Raw genomic sequence first — 26,863 nt, 5'->3', positions numbered from 1 at the left:
CACAAACGTAGTGATCATATCAGTGTTTTCTAACTTCAGGTCTGAGCAGGTCCTCTCCGGCGTCGTGAGTGATATCAAGTGTCAAGCAAAGCCTTGTAGAGCATTCAGCAGAGAGCAGCCAAACACATTTAAAGTTCAGAATAAACGTTTTATTGTCCACAGGTGAGTGTGTGAGTGACTGGGTGAGTGTGTGAAACTGTCCACTGGTGTGAGTGTGTGAGTGACTGGGTGAGTGTGTGACACTGTCCACATGTGAGTGTGTGAGTGTGTGAAACTCTTCAGGGTGTGTTCAAAGATTCTGGGAAGGATTTGTACTCACCCCACTGCAATAAAAAAACTTCAGCATAAAATGTCTAGAGATTTTACAGTAAAATTTGTAGAAAAAAAAGTCCATGAACAGTGTCTATAGGAATGTAAATTTCAGGATAATTATTGGTCACACATGGTCTCTGTACAAGCTTGTGAAATCTTTTCAGTGAGACACTGATGCCTTTAGAGACATAAATATGGTTAATGATGGTGGGATGATGGTGGAATGGTGGAGTGATGGAGGAATGAACTCGCAGTGTGAACAGCGGACTCTCTCTGTCTTCAAACACAGACTGAGACCCATCTCTTTAGGACCCATTGAAGAGAGCACTAATCTAAGTGCACACCATAACAGACTGTTATTGCACTTATACTGCACTCTTTGTAGGTTTCACTATGTTTAGTTCTTTCAGCACTGGCTCTTGTTCTGGCAGCGTCTCTGAGCTCAGGGGGAGATTGGACTCTATTTGTACTAGTGAGGATACACACTCTGTCTGAACACTAAGCACTTTTGTGAGTCGTGTATTTCATGCTCATATTATATTAAGTGCAGCATTAAGAAATGTTTCACTGCTCTGAGATCTGAGGATGAAGTATTTGGAGTGAGCAACATTCCTGAAAGTGTCCTGAGAAGACAGGAAGCAATAATTCTTTCTCTCCCTCTCCTCAGTCTCAGAACAGGAGACGATGTAAACAAAAGCTCTACCATTCACCTTCTACAGACAGACAGTGTATAAGTGATAAGTGAGTACTTTCAGACTGAAGGAGGGAGATGTCCCTGTGGCTGGTAAGATAGCTGTTCTTTTTTAAATAAAAATGTATTTAAAACTCTAGACAGTGTCTGGCAGAGAATCTTCTTCATCCACACCACACCACCCCAGAATAAATACACAAACGTTCTGGATAAGAACATCAGCTAAATGTTGTAAATGTAAATATAATACGCTTTTCTTAATGACATTTAAAGAAATATTCCTACATTTTATAATCATTTATCGGTGACAGTTACAGCATGTGACTATAGATCAGATCACTCTGGAAACTCTACTGTGTCTAAACTTGTTTTATTAGACAACCAATGACAGGCCAGGAATATTACTGCATCATCAGTCTCCGGGCAGAGTCCTCATTCTATTCATGGAGAGGAATGAAGTCTCTGTGAATAATTCATTCTCAGACACTTCCACATTTGGTTTAACTGTGTGACCCTGAGCTTTGCCTTTGGTTTCTAAAGTGGACAATAATATTATTGATATATTCTTTTTATATAAATCAACATTTCTGTCACCTCTCTCCACAGCTCTCAGACTCAGACTCAGACTCAGACTGAGACTCAGACTCCCCCAGTGTTTCACCAACCTTCACAAGTCAACAGAGCTAACTCCACACTGTTAATGTTCAGTGCTGTCTCTGATGGTGAATGTGAATTAAACTGAAACCCTGTGACAACGAAAGACACTGACAGTGTGTTATTAACCAGAACATTACTCAGATTAAGAGACTTAAAACACAGGGAAATTATTACGAATTTTTATTACAAGGAGTAAAGAAAAATACAATTTCAAGAATTAATTACATTTTCAAATAATTAAATGCACTTATTGCTAATGAAAATAAGAAATCTAATTTAGTAGACGCTGGTCTCTTTAAACATAACAGTGAAGAGCATTAGACGCATTAAGAAAAGATAGATATGCTTTACTCCTCAAACAGAATTAGAACATTTTAATAAAAGAGAGACTGATCTGTGTTTAAGATCAAAACCTGATTCTTATAACTCTGTCATAATTACATTCACCTTTAGTTTTGAGAATATACACAGAGACTGATCACGTCAGGGTGAGAATGTTCTGTAAATGTTGTTTATAAAATGTCTGCAGTGGTCAATAATTTCAGATCAGTTCAACTCTTAAACTATTCATTAACTCATTAATGTCCTAATAGTATTTTCTACTGAGCCACTCCCATCACACCACGCCTCACAGGAAAGGAATTAAAAAAGAGATCAAACTCATACTCAGACAGAAATGGGTATTTACTTGTAATGGATTCATAGAAAGAACACAGCTGATATAATTTCTGGGAGTGAGGTGATTAAAGCTGTGTAATGGACTCCACTGCTCCTCCACCTCAGTCTCCAGCTCAGCTCCAGAACCTGCAGCAGTTCAGAGAAAACAGCTCAGTGTTACACTCACTTTAACTGATCACTTCAAACTGAAGATTAAAACCACAGTGCAGCTCTTACCAGCTCTTAACTCGGCACCAGGATCCGCCCTGAAACACATTAATAATCACACAGTGAATTATATTAATACATTAAACCTCCAGATTAATGAATATCAGTTAAACTCTGTGTGGTCTCCACTCACCTGAGGATTTCTTCTTGTAGTAGATGAATCCAGCAGCTGAGAGGATGATCCCCAGCACCAGCCCCGACGCTCCGATAGCGATCTTATTCCTGTCAGACTCAGGGAGAGAAGGATCTGAGGAAACACAGATGTTTAATGTTCATATTTAATGTTAAGTTTCTCTGAATACAGTAAAGTTATGATCATAAATCTATGATTGTGAACATTGAGCTTTTTTAAATATGTCACTGTTTTACTGATTCATCATTAAATTTTTATTATATTTACAGTCTGTTTACTTCGAATAGTTTAAATTGCTGTTGTATTTTTTCTTAAACTGAATCTCCAGTACGTCATGAATGAGAGATAATCAAGTTTCTCTACCTCAGTGTTCATGTTTTTACATTTAGAAAGGATGAAGGCCCATGTTCAGGTTCACACCCCTAAGTAATGCTGCTTGTTTATTGTTACTATATAATTTTTCATGTCTGGACCACACCCAAAACTGGGTGTGGAGACAGGGGTGGAGAAGAATGGGGAGGAGCTCTGAGAGGGTTTGCTGTGGTCATGGATAAATGACCCCCCTGAGAGAAACTTTGTCTCATCATACACCTCCCCTCACACCTCTTGTTCCTTATTTCCTTGACCATCACCCTTATCACACCTACCCCTCCTCTCACCCCTATTCTTCCTCCTGCTCCTCCCCCCAAACCAATTATCATATTCTTCATGCCCCTCATTCTATGTACCCCTCCTCTCACTCCTCTTCTTCCTCCATATCCCTTCCCCCACTACTCCAATGTATATAAGGCCCTCCTAAAATATTTGGTGTCAGACTGGATCAGGAATGAACTGGCTATAGACTGAACTGGTGACAAACTGATGACCAAGCTGTGCCCGTGCTTTTCTGCATGCACGTGAAGGAAACCTCCACCTCTGAACCTCCAGTTTCTAAACTTCAGATCATCCTGAGATAGACTGAGATCATCTAGCTGTACTCATACATTATCCTGTGTATGTGTAAATAAACTCCAGTCTCCTGACTCTTCAATGCTGAATTTCTAACACCCCTGTCACTCAACAAGAACCAATCAGGGAAGAGAGGGAGGTGTTGAAGGGGTGTCACGTTCATCATTAGAGGAAATGGAAGGGAGACAGGAGGATACAGTGTGAGGAATGTGTAGGAGGATTTTTAGGTGTCGTCCTTCAACCAAATATAAGTTATGTCTTAAATCCAACAGTAGATTAAGCTAAAAACCTCAGCATGAATCGTACAGTAAATAACACTATGAGCAAAATGTTAGCTATGTGTTTTTTGAGAATGTGTTTTGTTTCTAGATGCATGGGGTATTAATGTTGCAGGACTTGTTTTAATTCATAATATTTATGATTTAAAATCAAAGTGTAATCAAACACTACACTTGATACCCTGGTGATCAGACAGCTGTCCAACCAGTACATGGAGCATGAAGTGTTTCTGTGTTTTTATTTGTTTTAATAAATGGTTTAAATGGTGTGTGATAATCAGACTCTGTCCTCACCCCAGTCATAGGTCATAGGTCCTGAGAAGCTGGCGTGCTCCACCACACAGGAGATCTTCTCTCCAGATCTGGGGGTGTACTCCAGGTGAGAGTGGATCTGGTAGTACCAGTCTCCATCAGCCAGCTCATCAGTGGCAGTCACATGAGTGGTCTCTCTTTTCCCATCTCTCAGCCAGTACACATCGATGGCACGAGGGTAGAAGTCATAAGCGCTGCAGACCAACATGGCCGTGTGTCCACTACTGGGCTCCTTTTCTGCTGTGAGTTCAACCCTCGGCTGCACTGAAAGACAAAAATGAAACGTTCATATTCATGCATTCATCACATTTTTCACCTGGATACAGTCTGAGAGGTCAGTCTGTAGACACACTGAACATGATTAAACACTCCTGGTTCACTGAGCACATTCTGAAGTGTTTATGATTGTTGATCTTTTATAAAATTATCTAATGTGATTTTCATTTAGAAAGAAATACTTTCATTAAAAAATGTTTCTGTGATGTGTTGAGGGACAATGAAATGTACTTTCCCCAAAACACAGTGCTAACATTAGTTCTGTCTAAAAGCAGAGCTGTAAGTTCCCAGTGTTTCAGCACTGACCTGCATGGTCACTGCAGTAGAACAATGTGAAATGCAATCCACACACGTCATCGAGTTTCCACACTAACATGCAGAACATGTGCCAAAATGAAAAGCAGAACCGATCAGTGCCACCGCAAAACAACCCCCGGTATCAGGGACTGTGACTCCATTAGCTTCAGCACTGAATGATGGACAGATAGATGGCTACTGATAAAAGTGACCATTGAGAATTGCATTCTCTTTTTAGCAGTACATCTCTCCGGCTGAGGGAGAGCAGTGGAGGGTAACACTTTAAATTACAGCCCCCTAATTACTGGGTAAGTACAGAGTATGTACCTGTTCAGTAAGCCGTAAGATAAAATAAGTACTGGGTGAGTAAAGAGCATTATACTAGAAATACATGGTTATTACTGAGTGTCTTACACTTTACTAATAAAGCACATAACTATGTTCCAAATTCAGTGTACTTTTCAGCATAATTATAAAATTACAATTGACTGTTTCTGTAAGTGACTCTTACTGTCATTTTTTATAAATAAGGAATGCAGCTACTATTGTGAATTCTCTGTGTCTCTGAATGTAATTATAGCTCCTTTAACATTATTTACAGTGCACCTACAGAGAAGGACAGGGTCAGATACTTTCATTACAGACACTAGCAGAGTTTCACTGTGCTTTGTGCTCATTAGGTTCAGTGTAATTTACCACAGTCATCGTCACACACTTCAGAGGTATTTTACACTGTTATCTGTATGTGCTGAGGCATTATCTGAACACAGCGGACTAATGATGAAATGTGTGTTTCTCTTCTGCTCTTCTTCCTCATTTGTAAAAGTACGGAGCCCCTAAAGGGACTGGGGGAAAATAAAAAAACACTATTGATTTTGCGTTCCCTCGCAAATACTTTGTGGGCTCCGTAGTACTGTGCCTGCTGTTGATTATGTGCTTGTTGTGTGTCAGGTGAACCATGGAGCAGCTCGTTGAATTTTACTTTGATCTTGGACTGAAATATAAAGACATAGCATCTCTTCTGAGCAGAAAACATGGATGTGTTATTGGGGGGCACCAACTGAAACGTTTGTTGCTGTGTTGTTAACTGCTATGAAATGAGGATGAGAGAATTTAAAGTGCAAGCGCATGGACAAAGGTGACGTGAACAGTACAGAGACACAGACAATGAACACAGTTTCCAAACAGTGGGAGAGAAAGGGGAGTGAACACCTGAATAAATGTGTAGCTATTGGCAGTGTATTGGAGTAATGTGTGTAAAAGTTTCTGGCAGAAAATGGTATCTTTTTTACTGCAGCTTTAAAAAAACAGAATTCCCAGATAAATCGAAACGCATGGTGTAGCGACCGGTTCGCGAGCTCCACAGCCGTGTCTGGAGTCATCGCGCTGAGCCACGTCTCTGTAAACATTAGTCCGCAGCGTGCCCTGAGATCTCTGTGTGTTAAGCCACTACCTTACACCCTCCATCTTGTTACTGAATGTCCGGATTCTTGTGAGAGACTTTGCTTGGTAAAGGTTTTTCGTTAAGATTCTTAGCTTGACCCCTGCCCCAGTCAATAACAATAAAAAAACCCAGCCGTCCACACTTTTACTTTCTTTCACGAAGCCGCCTACGTCTCATACACCTGTTACTATGGAGATACCTGGACCTACGGCGTTCTGACTTGCACTTGTTGTTCACAACTTCCTCTGATGTTAGGCAGTTCCTTACAGATGTATGAACGATTCGCACTGGCAACGGAACTGTGTGTTAGTAGAGATAAATAAATACATATATAATCTCTGTTTCAAGTGGCTGAATTTCCCTGGAAACTGCAGGGTCCTGAACTGGAGTCAAGCTATCCGCACTTTGGAAATTGACGGTCAAACCACCCGCGCTTCAAATCCAAATGCACGTATAGGCGCGTCATTACGGTTTTTCATTGAGCAGAACACCACATCCGCTTTGGGACCGATAGAGAGTCTGAAACCCGCGTTTGAGCAGCGATGGCTCTGTTACTAAATAAATGCACACAATGCTAAAATGGACTAAAAGGGGGTAAAATTAACAAGCCATTAGGAATATATTTCGTTTTAAATCACTTTAAAGAGGCAAAACACGCTTTGATTATTTCATACATTTACGTATTTTTTTTTACTTTTCTATAAACACTTAACTGGCTTTGAGTAGTAATCCTGGTGGACATGTAGAAATACAGATTACATTTTACTGTCATTAAACAGAGGGACCTCACTGTATAATATTCTCATGGATTTATACTGAATACCTACCGATATGGATTTCTCAAAAACTACCCATAATGCCTAAACCATTCCACTGTCATTAAACAGAGGGACCCCTTGGCTATCAGCTGTATGATTTTGACAGAATGTCACTGTATATGCTTCGCATAGATAAGAAAGATATTTTCTGAAGCCCATGGGAAAGGACCTTGTGCATTTTCATATCATATGGCAAAAGCATTTGAGTTACAGTTGTTTTTCTGTGATGCTTGGAAGGCAGACTGCACAGCTGTTTTTAAACAGAATCTGGAAATACACAGTAATTCAAGTTCTTCATAATTTTGATAATTATTAACGTTTAAGTTAAGAAGTTGGAGTTTGGGGGGGGGGGGGGGGGGGGGAAATTTTACCAAAATCATACAGCTGAGCATACAGCATAGTCAAGAGGTCCCTCTGTTTAATGACAGTAAAATGTAATCTGTATTTCTACATGTCCACCAGGATTACTATTCAAAGCCAGTTAAGTGTTTATAGAAAAGTAAAAAATACATAAATATATGAAATAATCAAAGCGTGTTTTGCCTCTTTAAAGTGATTTAAAACGAAATATATTCCTAATGGCTTGTTAATTTTAGCCCATTTAGTCCATTTTAGCATTGCGTGCATTTATTTAGTAACAGAGACATCGCTGCTCAAACGCGGGTTTCAGACTCTCTATCTGTCCCAAAGCGGATGTGGTGTTCTCAGCAATGAAAAACCGTAATGACGCGCCTATACGTGCATTCGGATTTGAAGCGCGGATGGCTTGACCGTCAATTTCCAAAGTGCGGATAGCTTGACTCCAGTGGTCCTGATGTGTTAACTGAGTCACGAAGACAATTGTGTACCATAAAACATTTGCAAATGAGCGCAATGCATTTTGCGAGGGAACGCAAAATCAATAGTGTTTTTTTTTTTTCCCCCAGTCCCTTTAGGGGCTCCGTATAAAAGATCTGTTTATCTGTTTATCTGTTAAAAAAATCTGTTTATCTGAATAAAGTAATAATCAGATATTTCTGTATCATACCCTTTACCTACTCAGTACTTATTTTATCTTATGGCTTACTAAACAGGTACATACTCTGTACTCAGTAATTAGTGGGCTGTAATTTGAAGCGTTACCTACACTACATTTAGTTTATCAGAGTTTAACAGAAAATGCTGCCTACAGAAATGTAGTCAGGAGAATTTTACGGCAGTAAACAGGAAATATGCACGGCCTAAATCCCATTATTAAAGAAATTATAAGATAATTAAGGTGATAAAACATGGTTTTATAGTTTTGTTTTTGTTTTTTGTTTTTTATTCACGGTGTACAATTTTGGAACAATCAAGCAACTAATAACAGTAAACTAAGATCATGTAATGCACCAGAGGAAAAAAGATTTATTAAATAAAAACATGAAAATATTAAAAATGCAGAGTTTGAGCATGTGAACTTTTGTTACACTTTTGATAACATCAGTCTGATAAACTCCAAAAGAGAAACTCTGCCCCCACTAGAAAGGATCAGACTGGATTATGTTTCACCTCTGTGTGCGGCCGCGGTGTGTTCGCGGTTATGAGGTGAATTATGCCGGGACCAGACACGAATTCGATAACGTGACCAAAAATGACACGTTTACACGCTTCTTAAGGTTTTCGCCAATGGGAGGCCTCAAATCCGCGCGTACTTACATATTCAGGATAGGATTTACATCACACACTGTAGCTGACACAAAACATAAATCTTTTGTGAGCGTAGTCCCTACCCAGTAAACAAGGAAGGTCCCTGGACGTTCAAAATAGGTCTAAAAGTAGTCTGTCCGTCGATGACATATTTTAAACGTCAATGGACGTCCAAAATCCATTTTAATAAGTTAGTTAAGTGGTGACCAATCGATAACGTCAGTGGACGTCCAAAACGCGTTTTATACAAGTAATTTATTTCGGGACCAATTAATAACGTCAATGGACGTCCAAAATACGTCTAATAGTCGTCTTTTCAATGTCTGTGTTTGGACGTCTGTAACCCTTCTAACTAATTAGCATTAATAAGTTTGTTTATTTGAATGTCTCCTGTGTTTTTACATATTTGATAAGTTCTGTTTGGTCTCTGGTTGTATATTTTACCTGTTTTTATTTCATTTTATTGAGTCTCATGATTGGAACTCTCTAGTGGTTGGCCAAGGAAAGTGGGGGCGGGGTCAGAGAGAGAGAGGAGACGCGAGAGTGCGGAAAAAAAGTTCTCAGTTGTTCCGGTGGTCTACTGAACAACTAGATTTTGCAGTTGTGTTGTCAGCTCGATATCACACTAAACTGTAACTGTGCTGTTGTAAAAGCTGTGGAGTGACGGTAATATTTTATCTCATGCTCTTTATTTCCGAAAGTGTATAAGCGACTCTCATTTAGGTGCTTGCTAACCTAACCCAGGATAGCACTAAGTCTAGTGGGACTAGCGAAACTCGGATTTGTTTGGTCAGTAAAACCAAGCCGTATCCTGTCCAACACTCCACAACAACCAGCTATCTAGTAGTTTTACTCTCGGAGTCCGTATCACACTTCCACAGTCTTCGTGGAAGCCTGAACTGTTAGCTTAGCCGCTTCAAGCTGCCAACCCCACTGCTCCGTGCCGAATAGTGATGTGTCGGTCGCGAACGAACCTGTTCAAAGAGCCGGCTCTTCTAAGTGAACGATGAGAGCCGGTTCCCGTCTAAGACCGAACCATTTTTTTCTAAGGCTTGTCATTCAACCAATCAGAGAACAACAAGCAAAAGAAGGCCATTCAAAGGCCTCAGTTTACCCACGGCTAGTCAAGGTGATGGCAGGGCGACTGTGTATTGTAGCGACATCAGTACCCTCTGAACAGTGGCGATTGCTCTAAGACTTAAAGGGAAGCTCAGCTTCCCCTAAAATGTAAAAAAATAAGTGATCAAATATATACTGTTGTGTGTACGTGTCATTGAATAAATATGCACTACAACGCGCTCAACTTTTGTTCAGAATCAGCTTCTTATCACTGGTAAAGACGCGGCTTTCCTCTCAGTCATTCCCACAGCTTCACAGTGCTTTAAACAGTGAGGACGCTGAGTGTCCACAGAGTTCAATAGCGAAGCAGCGAAGTGCAGCAAATTGAGACGCGTGATTGGATAAATGCTGGGCTTTGTCCCGCCCATCGGACGCTCAGCTTCTGCATGATGATTGGATGATCTCTCTGAGGCTGAATTCCTTTTTGATTGACAGCGAAATGAGCGAATCAGCTAGTCAAATCCCTGGAAAAGACGCCATGTCTTGACACATTTTATGATGTAGGCTGAAATTGAGCTTCCCCTCCTTGAAAGACCAGCATCCGCCACTGCCTCTGAAAGAATCTTTTCAAAAACTGGGCAGATATTAACAGAGAGAAAAAACCGAATCAACCCCTCCGAGACACTTGGTTTTCCCGAATGCCAATCTGCCTTCCAAAACATAGTTGAAGAAAATGTTAAATCAGTTAAATGTTTGTTGACAGTTGTGGTTGTTTTAATCACTACCGTTGAATGCTGCTGTTTTGCACTTTGCAGAGTATTTGTTTATTTTATTTCCCAGAAATGGGTGATTATTTAATTTAATAAGCTATTTTGTAATACCTACCTTTTGGGTTCTATTAGCTGTACTTCAGAGTTTACAAGTGATTTTTTATTAAGGTGTTTATATAAAAATCCAGTTATTTATAAAATTGAATGTGTGAGTGCAATCAGTGAGTTATTACAAGACAGCCATAAAACAATTGGCCATTGCAACACTATTTATTATTTTTGATATTGAACAATAATATTTTGTCCATATAGTGATGTAAAATGTAGGTAATATTGTTCTGTACCAGTGGAAATAAGTGGTAAAACAAAGAGCCATTTAGGAGCCAAAAGAACCGGCTCCCCAAAAAGAGCCGAAATTCCCATCACTAGTGCCGAACTATCACTGCCGCCGAGAGAGGGGGAGGGAGAGAGAGAGAGAGAGAGAGAACAGCTGACAGCGTGAGGCTCAGTACATGTTGAGGTACAACTTTCTGTTAAATGTGTTTGCTCGTAAGAGTGAAGAGGCCAGTGTTTTATATTTTATGGCCCACAACGCACACTAGCAACGACTCGGTCCTGCAACGAGAACTAGTTTAACGCCGGCTTAGGGTGTGTGTGTGTGTATGTGTGTGTGTGGGCCCATCACATGGTTTAAGATTAAAAGTTTGGATTTCTTACTATTTGTTTCTATAATAATCAGAGACTTTGGTTTATTATAAAGATAGATACATGGTAATTTAATTTAAGTATTTGTTTGATTTTTCCCAAGAAATAAAAGGTGATTTAAAATTTTGTAAAATATACGCATTTACCTGTTTTATGTAAAATCCATATTTTGTTCTCATCCTTGATCCATATCTCTTAGTTGGAGTGTATTGAATCGAAACTATTTGCATCCTATTGTCTTTGAGTTTGTCTTGTATGTTATTCAGAGAAAGGGGACTAGTACAAATACAACCCGCTTAGTAATTGGAGGCACCGCCATTGTATATTTAAAAGTTCCAAGTGGTAAAATATTAATAGCCATCTAACAGGCGCTCTAACAGGAAATGTCAGAAAGTGAGGAAATTCATTATTACCTGGTGTAAGAGCGTTACACATCTTTTCAACTTTCATTTTCAACCTTAAGAGAACGTTGATTAGACGGCAGTCATTACGTTATTTCAACGTTGAATCAATGGCTAAATGTTTACTGGGTACGTTTCATCTGAATTATTCATAACATAGTGAGCTAAGCGCTGACCTATGACTACATTGAGCCCTACGTGAGCAGTGTGAAGACAGCAATACTAGTAAGCTGATCCCCATAGCAACTGGAAGTTTATTTTTCACAATTAAAGACTCTGGTGTTTAATACCTTAAAATTTGTAAACATGCATATTACTGTATAACTTCATTCATAACATGCTCTAAAGCTTTTCATAATTTTATATCAAACAAACATCACTATTCTCTCACACTGTGTGTGACACATACTGAGGTGTAATTCATTCACATTGATAAATTATGTGCATTCCTTTAATAACATACTTCTAAACAATACGGTGTCAATACAAACCCATGGTGAAATTAACTTTCCAGATCCTCCTCTTTCTGTAAACATGTATAATATGTTTAAAGATACATTAATGTTTTATTTAATTATGTGTATCTACTTCTATATATACATTAAAAACGTGAGAGGATAAATCTCCTTCAAAATGGAATTGAACAAAAAAATCTGATTTAAAAAATGGCGTTTATATATATATATATATACGTTCAACAATATAATGTATTATATTTTTATGAAATTTTGTATAAACATTATACATATATAAATATAATACATTATATTGTTGAACGTATATATATATATATATATATATATATATATATATATATATAAACCCCTCACTTCAACCACCACTGAATTTACTGCTGAAAAAAGCCCTTTTTTAAATCAGATTTTTTTGTTCAATTCCATTTTGAAGGAGATTTATCCTCTCACGTTTTTAATGTATATATAAAAGTAGATACACATAATTAAATAAAACATTAGTAAATTAATGCATCTTTAAACATATTATACATGTTTACAGAAAGAGGAGGATCTGGAAAGTTAATTTCACCATGGGTTTGTATTGACACCGTATTGTTTAGAAGTATGTTATTAAAGGAATGCACATAATTTATCAATGTGAATGAATTACACCTCAGTATGTGTCACACACAGTGTGAGAGAATAGTGATGTTTGTTTGATATAAAATTATGAAAAGCTTTAGAGCATGTTATGAATGAAGTTATACAGTAATATGCATGTTTACAAATTTTAAGGTATTAAACACCAGAGTCTTTAATTGTGAAAAATAAACTTCCAGTTGCTATGGGGATCAGCTTACTAGTATTGCTGTCTTCACACTGCTCACGTAGGGCTCAATGTAGTCATAGGTCAGCGCTTAGCTCACTATGTTATGAATAATTCAGATGAAACGTAGGGACTACGTTCGCAAAGGATTTATGTTTCGTGTCAGCTACAGGGTGTGATGTAAATCCTATCATGAATATGTAAGTACGCCCGGATTTGAGGCCTCCCATTGGCGAAAACCTTAAGAAGCGTGTAAACGTGTCATTTTTGGTCTTGTTATCATGACAAAGTTTTACGTGTTAACACGCAAATGTTTTAATAACGTGTTAACGCGCATGTGTTCACACGTTTATAGCCCAATGGCGTTCTATATTACCTTAGCATGTTAACACGAAATTATACGCTACGTGTTAATACGGAGAATCCAACACGTTTAGAGACCAACGGCGTTCCATAGCATGTCCGAGTTGTTTGGATCTTTTGGCCCGGTCTGACGTTTCCTACGCCATGTTTCTGACGATGACCAATAGGAGAGCGCTGTCCGGAGCACATCGGTAAACACAGAGCAGAGAGAGGGAGGCTCTGCAGCAGCTGTGAGGAACAACCAAACTGAGGAAACGCTCTGGACGTGTAACATATTACCTAAGGTTTTCTTCACAGGAGACGGTCTCCTCCTCGAAACACACAAGAACGGGTCCACTGTCGTGTTTTCTTTTTATACTTTTTGGAACAAATCCGCCCGCAGCACACAGCGCTTCTGTAGCAGTGATTGACAGTTTCTGACCCGCCTCCCAGAGAATCTGTGATCTCACGCAATGACGTGAAGAATGGTCCATGTCAAATGTGTAGTGTCCCCAGTCTCCCGACCAAGACACAGTACGAGTTTATAGCTCTAATCTGACACCGTTGAACATTGTGAAAGACAAAACTACCGTGTCGTCTGATCCCGGTATTACTGCTCATTTAATGGGGGCCCCCGCTTCTGTTCATATTAACCATGTAAAACTCATTAATCTTTAGTCTGCACATATCAATAAAATATATATATAAAAAACACGAAGTGACATGAATAAACCACATTAAAGTTTCGTGACTAATTTAGAAGATTATAATAATATAAGAGCAGAGTGGTGTTAAAGTGTGTGTTAAAGCTGTGTTCAGAGCTGAGTGTAAATGAACAGGTCAGTGGTGGTTTAGCTGTTTCTGAGCTGCACTGATTCACACTCACCTGTCTTCTCCAGAACAGAGGAGAAATCACCCTTCAGGTTGTTTTTGCAGTATCTGTCCTTTTCAGCTCTCCACTGCTGTACCTCAGGACCTTTGTTCCAGCGCTCTGCGTTCTTCACTCCGTGTGCAGTGTACCCTACAAACTCCCCCACAGTGCTGTTAAACCGTATATACGGATCCTTATTGAAATGATACGTCACAATCAATTCCACATCGGTCAGATCTGATGAACTGGTGAGACATTCATTTGTCCAGTATTCATAATATCCACCTGTCTGCGCTGGAGAGAAAAATAAATATTTGCAGTTAAAGTTAAGTCTGTGGAAGAAAATCAAATAAACAGAAAACTGTTTCTCAAAGAACTGTGGAGAACTCTCTTTGCTTTAAATCAAAAACTTTTATATCGGCATAAAATATAGTGACAAACTGATTAAAGTGATGTAACTTTAATTTATTCTCATTTAGAACAGTTTTATCCTTAGTTTAATTAGTGTAATAGAGTTTATGTGAAATATACACATTTACATATTTATGTGTTCAGTTCTGTGTGTTCAAGTCGATTCTAAACACAAAAATCAAGAAAAACACTAAAATCAAGCTGTAATTATTTATCAAACTTTACATTTATAAATGAAAACACATTTACTGTGGAGGTTTAAAGTTTATACTCTCTCAGTGTTTCACTGTAATGTTTATAACTTCCTCATATTTAATTCTAATAATTCTCCTTAAATAAGTATAAATATAAACACACCTGTTCTGACGGTCAGAGTCAGGAGGAGCAGCAGCTGCAGACTCAGGTTCATTTTCACCTCGATCTGTGTCCAACAACTGAGAGATTCAGAGAGACACAGAGAGAGAGAGCGTTAATACACACAGCTCTGTTCACCAACCAATCATAATCACATACACCACTTCATCACCTGTTACTAGGCAGAGGCAGAAATGCATCTTACGATGAGTCCAGAGATTTAAAAAAACAAAAGAGACAAATGCCAAACCCAGAGCTCAAATTATTGTGTAATAAAAATAATATCAGATAATTTAATAGGCTATAATATAGCAAATATACAACTGGGATAATGACTTTAAATTCAGAAAAAGATCTTTTATATTTTGAAATGTTTTAATATAAATTTATTTTTTACAGACTTCAAATGTAAAAGAAACCAGAGGCTTGTAACAAAACTGAACAAATCAACACATTGTGGTGACACCCACAGACTGTGAGAGGCTGGGGCTCATGGGGGGAGCTTATGTGCTCCACTTTGGACTGTTTAGAGGTTGTTTTAGGGTTATTTTGTGTTGTTGGGTGTTATTGTGTGTGTTTGTGTGTGGTGTGTAGTGAGATGTGTTGTAGACTGGAAGGTTACTGTCAGACAGATGGGTTTTTGCTGCTGTGTGGTGTCCCTGGATCTTGCTGCACACCAATGACATATACTGCTTAGTCACTCACACTTTTACAATCATTGAGGAAGTCTAATGGCAGATTATTACATTAATGGGTGGCCAGAGTTGCTATAACAGTATACCAGGCATACCAGGGTGTCTGAGTGTAGAAACTGGCAGCAGAATAGAAACAAATATTAATGCTTAATGTATCAGGAAATAACAAAGTATATACAATTTATATATTACTGACCAAGTGAGTCATACATATATCTATTAACAAAAGTAAACATTAAGTATCAAAATCTTGTTCATTTAATCTGCTAATTAACGCTATGACCTGCTTAATTTATTAAGATCCTTGGCATAATGGATCTATTTGGGTACTGTGTGTTACATATCTTTGTACATTGATGTATTCAAAATTATAGGCAGGATCATCAGCAGTGATAATTATGAGTTTATTAAGAGTTTTATAACTACTTTTAAAATGTCACTCTTGACTTTAGAGGTGCTATTGGCCACATTAATTAATTAATTTGCTTAATCAATATACACATTGAGTAAAGTGGCAGACAAAAAGACAATAAGGAAATGAATCCCAGGTTTTTGTTTCTGTTTAAACAAAAATATCTCTATAGGCCCTCGTTTCATATAGTATCTGTAATAACTGTGATTTATTTATAATCTGGTGACTGTTTTACACACCTGTCTTGTTGGTACCTTGTCTCTCCATGAACAGTTGGTGTCAGTTATAGTTTATCCCGTCATTAATGGTCTGTTTCTGACCACAGGACACCACTAGCTGGATGTGTTTGAGGTCCATGGCTGAGGTATTTTACAAAAGTGTCTCTGTAATTGTTATTGACATTATCAGTGGTAGTAGTAATATCTCTGTAACTGCACCAGCTGATACTTCTGGACACATTATAAGTGACGTTCCCTGAAACATCAGCAAATGTACAGAGATGATAATAGCACTTGCAGCACTTTTTAAATTTTTATTTTAGACAGTTTCAGACATGAGAGTAAACAGTAATCATGTCTGAGTTGTTGAATAAAAGGTACCAAAAACATCCCTGACCCTATCATACAGTTTTGTTGTAAAGAAAATGGAATTAATCTTACTTTAATGTTTTTAAACCTGTAAATAACAATACAGGTCACAATTTAATTCAATTCATGATACTGGGTCCGAATATTGCTATTTTCACAATCTTTAACAAAATTTGAATGATGAAAAATAGTGACATTTATGCTGTTGCTGATTTTTTTCTTCTGTTTATGTTCATGCCTTGTGCGATCATTCATGGACCATAATTCATTAATCACTGTACCTGCAGAACAGGTAAAGAAAAGTCAAACTGGTAATGTACCTTTTCTCAGGTTATCACCTAGAAGATGGTGATATGAATTTAATAGAACAAGTGAATTTGTATTGTGAGAAAATGTTAGCTTAATCTGCATTTTGATTTGCAAGAACGCCAGTAGCTTTTTGTAGGAATTACTATGTGTGTTTATTTTGTTTGTTTAATTATGCTGGAAATAACAGATCATTGTTGATCATTTCACTAATGGAATGCATTTTTTTTATAAAGGAACCATAAGCTGATTAAGTAAGTTTTGATCTTGTAATACATAAAAAAAATGATAACACTGTTACAATGTACTATAATAATATGGTGCTTGTGGAAACAAAGTAACAAGACCATTACTGACCCATTCTCCAGAATATTCTATCCTCAGTTTGGGTCTTTACATTTTATATAGTTTGTTCATGATTCTTCTGTTTGTATCAGTCTATATTGTTGCTGGTCGTCTTCTTCCTCTTTAACCTGTTCAAAATAAGATTGTTTTGTTCTTCACTCTAAAAAGAAAATAGTTGATCCAACTTAATTGAATTGCTTCAATTGGTAACAAGTAATTCAATTAAGTTTATCCAACTTAATTTAAGGTTAACCTTAAAAAACTGTAAAAAATTAAGTTGGATAAACTTAATTGAATTACTTGTTACCAATTGAAGCAATTTTCTTTTTACAGTGTGTGACCTTCGAGTTATAGGTGAGGCTTGTTAAGGACAAGGATCCTATTGTTTTTTTTTTTTCTTTGCTAACGAATATCTATTGTGTTTATATCATTTGAATATTGGGCTGAATATTTGAAAATTGTGTCTTTTTTGCTGTGTTTCTATTTCTGTGCATGTTATTGTTATTATGTTGCACCACTGCTTTTGTCACGACTGGACAGAAGGCAGACACTTGCAGTTAACAGTATAAAGAGTTTATTGACAACAGTCCACAAGGGGTTAACAAAAACAAGCACGGGTCGAATGCCAGAAACAAACAGTACCTCAGAGATAATCCAACAGAGTAGTCGAAAAAAGCCAGGCAGAGTTCATGAACCGGAGAGCCAACAAATCCAAGGACGAAAACCGAAAGACGAGCATAAGGTAGACAACTGGAATTCAGGACAGACAGGTAAATAGAGAACGCTTTGTATTCGGATATAAATCACACAATACTCGGCAATGACTGGTGAGTGAGTGAAGCTTAAATAGAGAGAGAAACAGGTGTTCCTGATCAGAATTCTGGTGAGTGAGAACGGTGTGGTGTCATGTGATTGTCTGATGAATTCTGGGATCTGGAGTTCAGAGAGGCCTGCGTGACAGTACCCCCCCCCACCCCCGATGGCATAGGAGGCGGCCTGGAACGAGGACGACCACCAATCTGACCAGTAGTATCCGAGCTAGGGACATTAGCATGTGCTGAGGTCCGAGATCTCCGCTGACTTTTAGACCTAGATGTAGGACGGGGTAGAGTAGGAGTGGAAGATGATCTTCTGGGGCGACCCCTTGGACGCGAAGCCGGCTTCTCGGGATAGCGTGAGTGAAACGCTAACACAAGGCCCGGATCACAAACATCCTTAGCGGGTACCCATGAATGTTCTTCAGGGCCATAACCCTCCCAGTCAATGAGATATTGTAGAACCCCTCCACGTCTACGCGAATCCAGTATCTCACGCACAGCATAAATAGATGAATCTTCTTGTTCCATGGCCGTGGGTGGTACGTCGTCTGGTAGTTCCTCGTTCAAGGGTCCGGAAACTACCGGTTTGAGATGAGAGACATGAAAAGAGTTATGGATACGATATTGAGCAGGAAGCTCCAACTTATAAGTAACATTGTTAACTTTGGCAGAAATACAGAAAGGTCCAATAAACTTGGATTGGAGCTTCCTACTGCTCCCCTCAAACCTGATATCTCTCGTTGACAACCATACCCAATCTTCAATTTGGTAGGAGGGAGTAGAATACCGGTGCTTATCTGCCCTCTCTTTATATCGAGACAGAATCTCTGAAATGTGTTGATGGGTTTCCTCCCAAACTTCCTTGCTGCGTCGCATCCATTCATCCACGGCTGGTATTCCTGAAATAGCAGCAGTCCAAGGAGCTAACGGAGGTTGATAGCCTAGGACACACTGAAACGGGGTGAGCCCAGTGGTGGAATTAACAAGAGAATTCTGAGCAATTTCGGCCCATACCAGATACTGAGACCAGTCCTGAGGATACTTGTGACAATACGAGCGTAAGTATGTTCCCAGTTCTTGATTCATCCGCTCGCATTGACCATTGCTCTGGGGATGATATCCGGAAGTAAGACTAATGTTAGCTCCTAAATGTTCAAAAAACGCTTTCCAGACACGTGACATGAATTGCGGACCTCGGTCTGATAAAATATCCTCTGGAACACCAAAATTATGGAAAATATGAGTATATATAACCTTAGCCGTGTCGAAAGCAGTGGGTAGTGATGGGAACGGTATAAATTTCACCCCTCTAGAGAACCGATCAATCACTGTCAGCACAGTGGTATAACCCTCGGATATGGGCAGATCAGTGACAAAGTCTAGAGCTAAGTGAGACCAGGGACGTTCAGGAACTGGTAGGGGCATAAGTTTACCTGCGGGAAGTGTCTTGGGGTTTTTTGACTGGGCACAGACAGAACATGATGCAATAAACTTATGTACATCAGCCCTAACAGATTCCCACCAATACCGAGCTAGGATGAGTTGAGTAGTGCGTGTCTCACCCGGATGACCAGATGACAGGGAAGAATGTGCCCAAGTGATTAACTTGTCTCGGAGTGGGGCCTGTACATACTTTTTACCTTCTGGACATTCCCTAGGCACTTCTTTAGATTTATTTTCATTTTCGATTTGTTCATCGAGTTCCCATCTAATGACTGATACTGAGACAGATGACGGTAAGATGAAGTCAATTTCCCCCCTCTCCTTAAGGTCTCCCTGATATAAGCGGGACAGAGCGTCTGCTTTAACATTTTTACTGCCTGGACGGAAAGTGATAGAAAAATGAAAGCGTGAAAAGAACAATGACCACCTGGCCTGACGAGAATTCATTCGCTTCGCAGTCCGAAGATATTCCTAGTTTTTATGATCTGTTATCACCAGAAAGGGGTGTAAAGAACCCTCCAACCAATGTCTCCATTCTTCTAGGGCTAATTTTACTGCAAGCAGTTCTCTATCCCCAATACCATAGTTGCGCTCAGCGGGAGATAGTTTATGAGAATAGAACGCGATTGGGTGTAACTTTGAGGAATCCCCTTTTTGCTGAGATAAGATAGCTCCTACCCCCGTTTCAGAAGCGTCTACCTCGACCACAAAGGGATACTCCGGATCCGGATGTTTGAGAATGGGGGCAGTAGAAAAGGCTTTTTTAAGATGCTCAAAAGCCAGTTGTGCTTGAGGAGACCAATATAAATGCTGAGAATTTCTTTTAAGTAAGGCTGTAAGAGGTGCCGCGATGGAACTGAAGTTCCTAATGAATCTTCTATAAAAATTGGCAAAACCTAAAAAACGTTGACGTTCCTTAATATTGTTCGGGACTGGCCAGTTAACAACAGCTTCAACTTTATGATCGTCCATGATTATACCAGACACACTTGACATACCCTAGAAATGAAACCATCTGTTGGTGAAATTCACACTTCTCTCCCTTGACATAGATATTGTTCTCCCTGAGACGTTGAAGTACCTTACTGACATGTGTTATGTGTGTGTTTAAATCAGGGGAATAAATCAAAATATCATCGATATAAGCAATCACAAACTGCCCTAACATATCTCGGAATATGTCATCAATAAAGGACTGGAAAACAGACGGGGCATTTGCTAGCCCATAACTCATCACCAGGTACTCATAGTGTCCCTTAGTGGTGCTAAATGCCGTTTTCCATTCATCCCCCTCCTTGATGCGGATAAGATTATAGGCACTACGAAGATCTAATTTCGAAAAAATGGTAGCACCTCTTAGTTGCTCTAATGCTACAGGGATAAGTGGTAGCGGGTATGCATATTTTTTTTGTAATGTCATTAAGAGCACGGTAGTCTATACAGGGTCTCAACCCACCATCCTTTTTCTTCACAAAAAAGAACCCAGAAGCTACTGGAGACTTAGATGGGCGAATAAACCCTTGATCTAAAGCTTCCTCAACATATTCTTCCATAACTCGCTCTTCCTCTAAATTAAGTGGGTAAATACGCAATTTGGGCAAAGAAGCTCCTTCTATAAGTTCAATGGCACAGTCATAAGTTCTATGTGGAGGTAATTTAGTGGCTTTGACCTTACTAAACACTTCTAAGTACTTAGAATACTCAGAGGGAATTTGTACATGTACAGGTGAATCAGGACTTTCCACAGATGTAGAGTGGACAGAAAGTTGATCCAGGGCTAAACAATTGGATTGACAATAAGTGGACCAGGACCTGATCTCGCACGGATTCCATGAAATAACTGGGTTGTGAGTCTCTAACCAAGGTAATCCTAAAATAATTTGAAAGCCTGATTTAGGGAGCACCAGAAAAGAGATCCACTCATGATGTAAACAACTGGATTGAAGCCGAACTGGAATCGTCTCTTGAGAGATGGGATCTCCTCCAATTGGAAGGCCATCTAGGGCACGGACTAGGACTCGTCTGCACAAAGGTTCCGTCTGGATGTTTAACTTGGTGACGATGGACTGATGAAGGAAGTTTCCTTCGGCTCCGGAGTCAATCAGGGCTGGAACAACAATAGAATTTCCTTGGCAGTACACAGTGACTGGTATTAAAAAAGATCTTGAAGTTAATCTCGTTGTGGGTACACTCACCGTATTGATGTGTGAAGACATTCCTTGATGAGGTGTATGTTTACTCCGTGGACGTTTTAAACAATCCCGTCTGAAGTGGTCAGAACCTCCGCAATATAAACACAATCCATTGTGCAGACGTCCTCGACGTTCCTCTTGAGACAGTCTCAAAACATCACACTGCATAGGCTCAGTTGAAGAATTAGGACCGGGAACGAAACTCGAGTGCATCTTTTGTCTCTCTGAACCAGGAAAGGAACGACCCCTTGGGGTAAGGTGTCCCTGACCCGAGGTCTTGGGTCTTTTCTTTAAAAGTTGATCAAGACGAATGGACATGGAAATAAGTTGATCCAGAGATGTTCCTTCATCTCTACAGGCCAATTCAGTAAGTATATCCAAGTTAAGACCATTTCGAAAAACATTCATGAGCGCTGTTTCATTCCACCCACTTCCTGCAGCAATAGTTCTAAATTCTAGAGCATGCTGTGCGAGAGCCCTGTTTAAGGGTCAGAAGGATTTCCCCATTGGATTGACCCTCATTAGCGTGATCAAACACCTCCCGAAACATAGTCAAAAACTCGGGATACGTTTTATCCATAATATTATTCCATACCGCAGTGGCCCATTCGAGTGCTTTACCCGTGAGACGTGACATCATAAAAGGTTATTTTGGATTTATCCGAACTTGGAGGTGTGTTCTCAAAAAATATCGAACACTAACAAAAATCCGGTACATTTGGCTGGATTACACTCAAAGACTTCAGGCTTACTGACAGGATAATGCGAAGAGACATTAACCGGGACTGAAAAGGGCTCAGTGTTACGACTACTATCAGAAAAGCAAGTTGTAAGTGCTTTAACGCTCTCTAATACCTGTGAAAGTTGTTGTTGCTGGTTTTGTTGTTGTTGAGCGAGAGATTCAATAGCGTGAGTCACACTAGCCAGCGTTTGCTGGTGTTGACCTAGTAGTTGGCCTTGACTGCTTAGCGCCGTAATCACGGCTTCAGAACCCGCTGTCTGCATGTTATGGCCGAGTATTCTGTCACGACTGGACAGAAGGCAGACACAAGCGGCGAGAAGTATAAAGAGTTTATTAACAACAGTCCACAAGGGGTTAACAAAAACAAGCACATGTCGAATACCAGAAACAAACAGTACCTCAGAGATAATCCAACAGAGTAATCGAAAAAGCCAGGCAGAAGGGTCGAATACCGGAAACAAACAGTACATCCGAGATAATCCAAAAGAGTAGTCGAAAAGCCAGGCAGAGTTCATGAACCGGAGAGCAAACAAATCCAAGGGGGCAGGACAAGGACGAAAACCGAAAGACGAGCATAAGGTAGGTAACTGGAAATCAAGACAGACAGGTAAGTAGAGAACGCTTTGTATTCGGAGATAAATCACGCAATACTCGGCAATGACTGGTGAGTGAGTGAAGCTTAAATAGAGAGAGAAACAGGTGTTCCTGATCAGAACTCTGGTGAGTGAGAACGGTGTGGTGTCATGTGATTGTCTGATGAATTCTGGGATCTGGAGTTCAGAGAGGCCTGCGTGACAGCTTTAGCAGCGGCTCAACATATTGTTTTTCTTAAGCCAGCTTCTTATGGTTGCACCATAATACTTTATTATGCAGCGGCGCAAATATATTGTTATCCAATTTATATTATTATTATTTTTCCTTTTAATATTATTATTATTTTTCTGCCAATTCTTCGACTCCGTTCAAACTCCAGATTGTCTGGTTTGATGGTATGACTCGGGCTTGTATACAACTTTTGGATATGCGCACTCGTTCGCCCGCTACACTTGTTTTTCAATCTGTTTTTTCCCAGTCATTTCTATGGAATTTATTTTCAACCTGCTCTAACTCTGTCAATTTTCAAGCTAATGCCATGAGATTTCAGACGGTCAAACCCGGGTGCACCGGGACCTGTCACATTGGTATTCAGACCTCTCCCACTCATCCTTCTCGTTTAATCCCCCCTTGAAAATCCAAAAGGGGGATGGCTAGAGAGCGTGATGCTCATCACATTCTTTGCCCGAAAACCATTTTTTCGCTTTTGCAGTTTCAAACATTTTGTTCTGTTTTTATCTTGTCATAACACGGTCAATTCTCATTCAAACTGCTACATGTTTCTCCCACATTGATCCCCAGAGGTTCCTTGTCGCAACGGTATAAGTGGTTATGCGATTTGGAAAATATTATATATTAATACTATAACCATTTGTCCTGAGAGTGTATACACTCCTATAGAAATGCATTGAAATTAATGTCTGACCCTTTTTCGATATTCAATTTTCAGCCAAACATTTCCCCATAACTTCTTTATACTTTCACCTACAGACTTCATTTAATTTTGAAATGTAGAGAAATTTCCTCTTTCTAACACATGTAAATTTGATATTGTTTGAGTTATGAATTTTTGTTTGGCACCAGGAAGGGTTTCAGCTCCCATAGAGTTCAATGTATTTTCAGAGCGGCGCGAGCAGTTTTTCAATAATTGTTCTGTGATTAACTCATCATAACATGATCAATTATTGCTCAATATGAAAGGTTATTACACCAACTTGAAGCTCAGAGTGTCCTTGTCACTATGGTATGTTTGGTTAAAAAATATATAAGCATTTGTTTGGAGGGTGTGCCCCCTTAAGAATTCATTGAATTCTGAATATTTCAGTCCTTCAGTTGTGTGTTTGTGTGCATGTGAGAGAGAGAAAGGGAGGGGGAGGCTTGCCAGAAACACAAATATACAAGCTGTCTCTAAGATTTTAAAAGTCATCTTTAAGCTGGAAATCCAAATAATGATGTTGTTTTTAATGTGGACGTCTTAATAAAACTGTGGGTTTCTTAATGTGAAAGGTGGCAATCAAAATGTATTGTTTGACCAGATGAGCACACCTTTTTTTTTTTTTTGTGTTTTTTTATCCTGCAATAACACAAACAGTGTCTGCACAGTTATTGTACAGTTCTTCTTTCTCATACAATGTGATTAGTTTTTCAGTGTGGGGTCCGGTTTTCATATAGCGCTCGTTCAAACAGAACATGATCCTCTCATAGGACATCTATGGCAGAACTTTCCGGAACACTGACATTTAACTGTCACTTAATTGCCACTCTCACACAGATACTCATAGACAATACACACAGACTCATACACACAGAGCCTAATACATAGGAGTAACAGCATATCCCACTGACTTAAGGAAGCCCCGGATAAATGTGGCTGGATTCTTAAGGTGGAATGTAAAATTCCATCAGCAGTTTATTGAACAGAGTAGTCTAAATATAATGGGAGTCTTTTAAGATGGTAGGGTTTTTTAAGGTGTCAGTTTATTTGACATAGACAGTTACTTAAGGTAGAAGCCTAAATAAATTAGAAGATTTTTTTTATGTGGATTTTTTAAGATGCCCTGCAAAATATAATGGCAGGCTTTTTAATGTGGTATTTCTTTTTAATGTGACCATTTCAGTGAAGAGGTCACTTACTTAAGATGGATTTTTAAGGTGGATATTGAATAGAATGTTCTATAAATTTAAAGTCATAATTATTAAGCAGCATATAAGCTAATGTAGCAACGATGCTAGCAATAAGTGACAAGCCAAATTCACGAAAGTTCTTGAACTTTCACCCTCTAGTTGTTATTTACAGTTTTTGTTATTTTTATTTTTCCCTTTTTACCATTATTGAACAGTGTCCTTGGGTGTCTTGAAAGGTGCTTATCAAAAACGTTTAATTATTATTATTTAGGTTCTGTGTTTCATAAGTGTTTTTTGAGGAGTATCTTGATTTAATCAAGTTTTGTAATGTTGTGTGTCTTTGTATATGCTGTTTTTCAGATATTCCCCTGGATCTGCTGTCAAACAATGAACATGCTTACAGCCAGAAACAAAGAATTTGACAGAATTTTTACATCTGCATGGTCCAAAAGCTTATGCTTATTTAAAATGTATATGATGCATTATGCCATATATACATTTGTTCGCGCACACACGCATGTGTATATATGGTCCATTCTCTCAGTTCCACTTTGTAGTTTTCCAATTTGCCTATAGTCCATCTAATGCTCTGAATAAATTGTTAGCCTCCTACCACCATGTTTGTGGTCAGGACCCCCACAGAGCAAGTATGATTTGGGTCCAGAACAGTCCACCAACTAAAAACATCCAGCCGACAGCGTCCTGTGTCACTGATGAAGGACTGGAGGACGAGCGACACACACTGTGCAGCGACAGATGAGCTACTGTCTCTGACTCTACATCTACAAGGTGGACCAACGAGGGAGGAGTGTCTCACAGAGTGGACAGAGAGTGGACACAGGGTTTAAAAACTCCAGCAGCACTGCTGTGTCTGATCCACTCTACACCAGCACAACACACACTAACACACCACCACCACGTCAGTGTCACTGCAGCGCTGAGAATGATCCACCACCACATCACACCTGCTCTGTGGGGGTCCTGAGCGCTGAAGAACAGGGGGGATTGAGAATGATAAAGTAAGCAAAATAAATTAACTTTTCTGTCAGCAAAGAGCAATTTTGAAGGCATTTTTTAAGACTGCCCACCAAATCAGAAATGATTAGAAATGGTATTGTATTTTCTGTACTGTTTTGCCATTGACAGAGAAAGCATTTGACTGCAGGTGCCAAGATTAGCACAAGTTATTTAGAGAGCAATTACTTTTCACATGGGTGATTAGGTTTTGAATAAATCTTATTCTTCAGTAAATTATATCATTTTAAAGCTGCATTTTGTGTTTACTCATGCTGAGTTTATCTGATATTAAAATTTAGCTTCATGATCTGAACTATTCCAGTTTAACAAATATACAAATACAGAAGAAATTGGGAGGGGGGGAGAAATAGCTTTCAAACAGTGTGTAACCAGGAGCTTTGAAAATATATAAGCACTGGGTTAAATCTAAATCTAGGTTCTTTAAAGAGATTGGGTGATTTAATTAATCTTGGCTGATACACAGCAAATTCTCCAGTGTTAAATTAACACGGTTAGTGTTAACACTGAGAGTGTTAAATTGTTACACTAACAGTGTTAATTTATCACTAATAGTGTTGATTTAGGTAGTTTAGGCTTGTCTATTTACATTTAAAAACAGCTAGGAAACAAAACAAATATCTGAATGCAATAATATACACTGAATTAATCAAGAAT

The 26,863-nt window shown here is 39.0% G+C and overlaps 1 protein-coding gene across 1 annotated transcript; it reads right to left on the bottom strand.

Moving 5' to 3' along the window:
* Positions 1 to 1,825: 1,825 nt before the first annotated feature.
* Positions 1,826 to 15,012, bottom strand: LOC136666389 (H-2 class II histocompatibility antigen, E-S beta chain-like). The gene is made up of 6 exons (XM_066644538.1): positions 14,917 to 15,012; positions 14,164 to 14,442; positions 4,199 to 4,480; positions 2,679 to 2,792; positions 2,555 to 2,583; positions 1,826 to 2,464 (listed from the first exon to the last, which is right to left on the bottom strand). Exons 1-5 carry the CDS (start codon positions 14,966 to 14,968, stop codon positions 2,561 to 2,563), a joined length of 750 nt encoding a protein of 249 aa, XP_066500635.1. The 5' UTR covers positions 14,969 to 15,012; the 3' UTR covers positions 1,826 to 2,464; positions 2,555 to 2,560.
* Positions 15,013 to 26,863: the final 11,851 nt, after the last annotated feature.

This window comes from Hoplias malabaricus, chromosome 14 (genome assembly GCF_029633855.1).
Source record: "Hoplias malabaricus isolate fHopMal1 chromosome 14, fHopMal1.hap1, whole genome shotgun sequence".
Taxonomy (NCBI): domain Eukaryota; kingdom Metazoa; phylum Chordata; class Actinopteri; order Characiformes; family Erythrinidae; genus Hoplias; species Hoplias malabaricus.
Note: the sequence above shows the minus strand (reverse complement) of the source record. Positions and strands in the feature narration are given on the sequence as shown.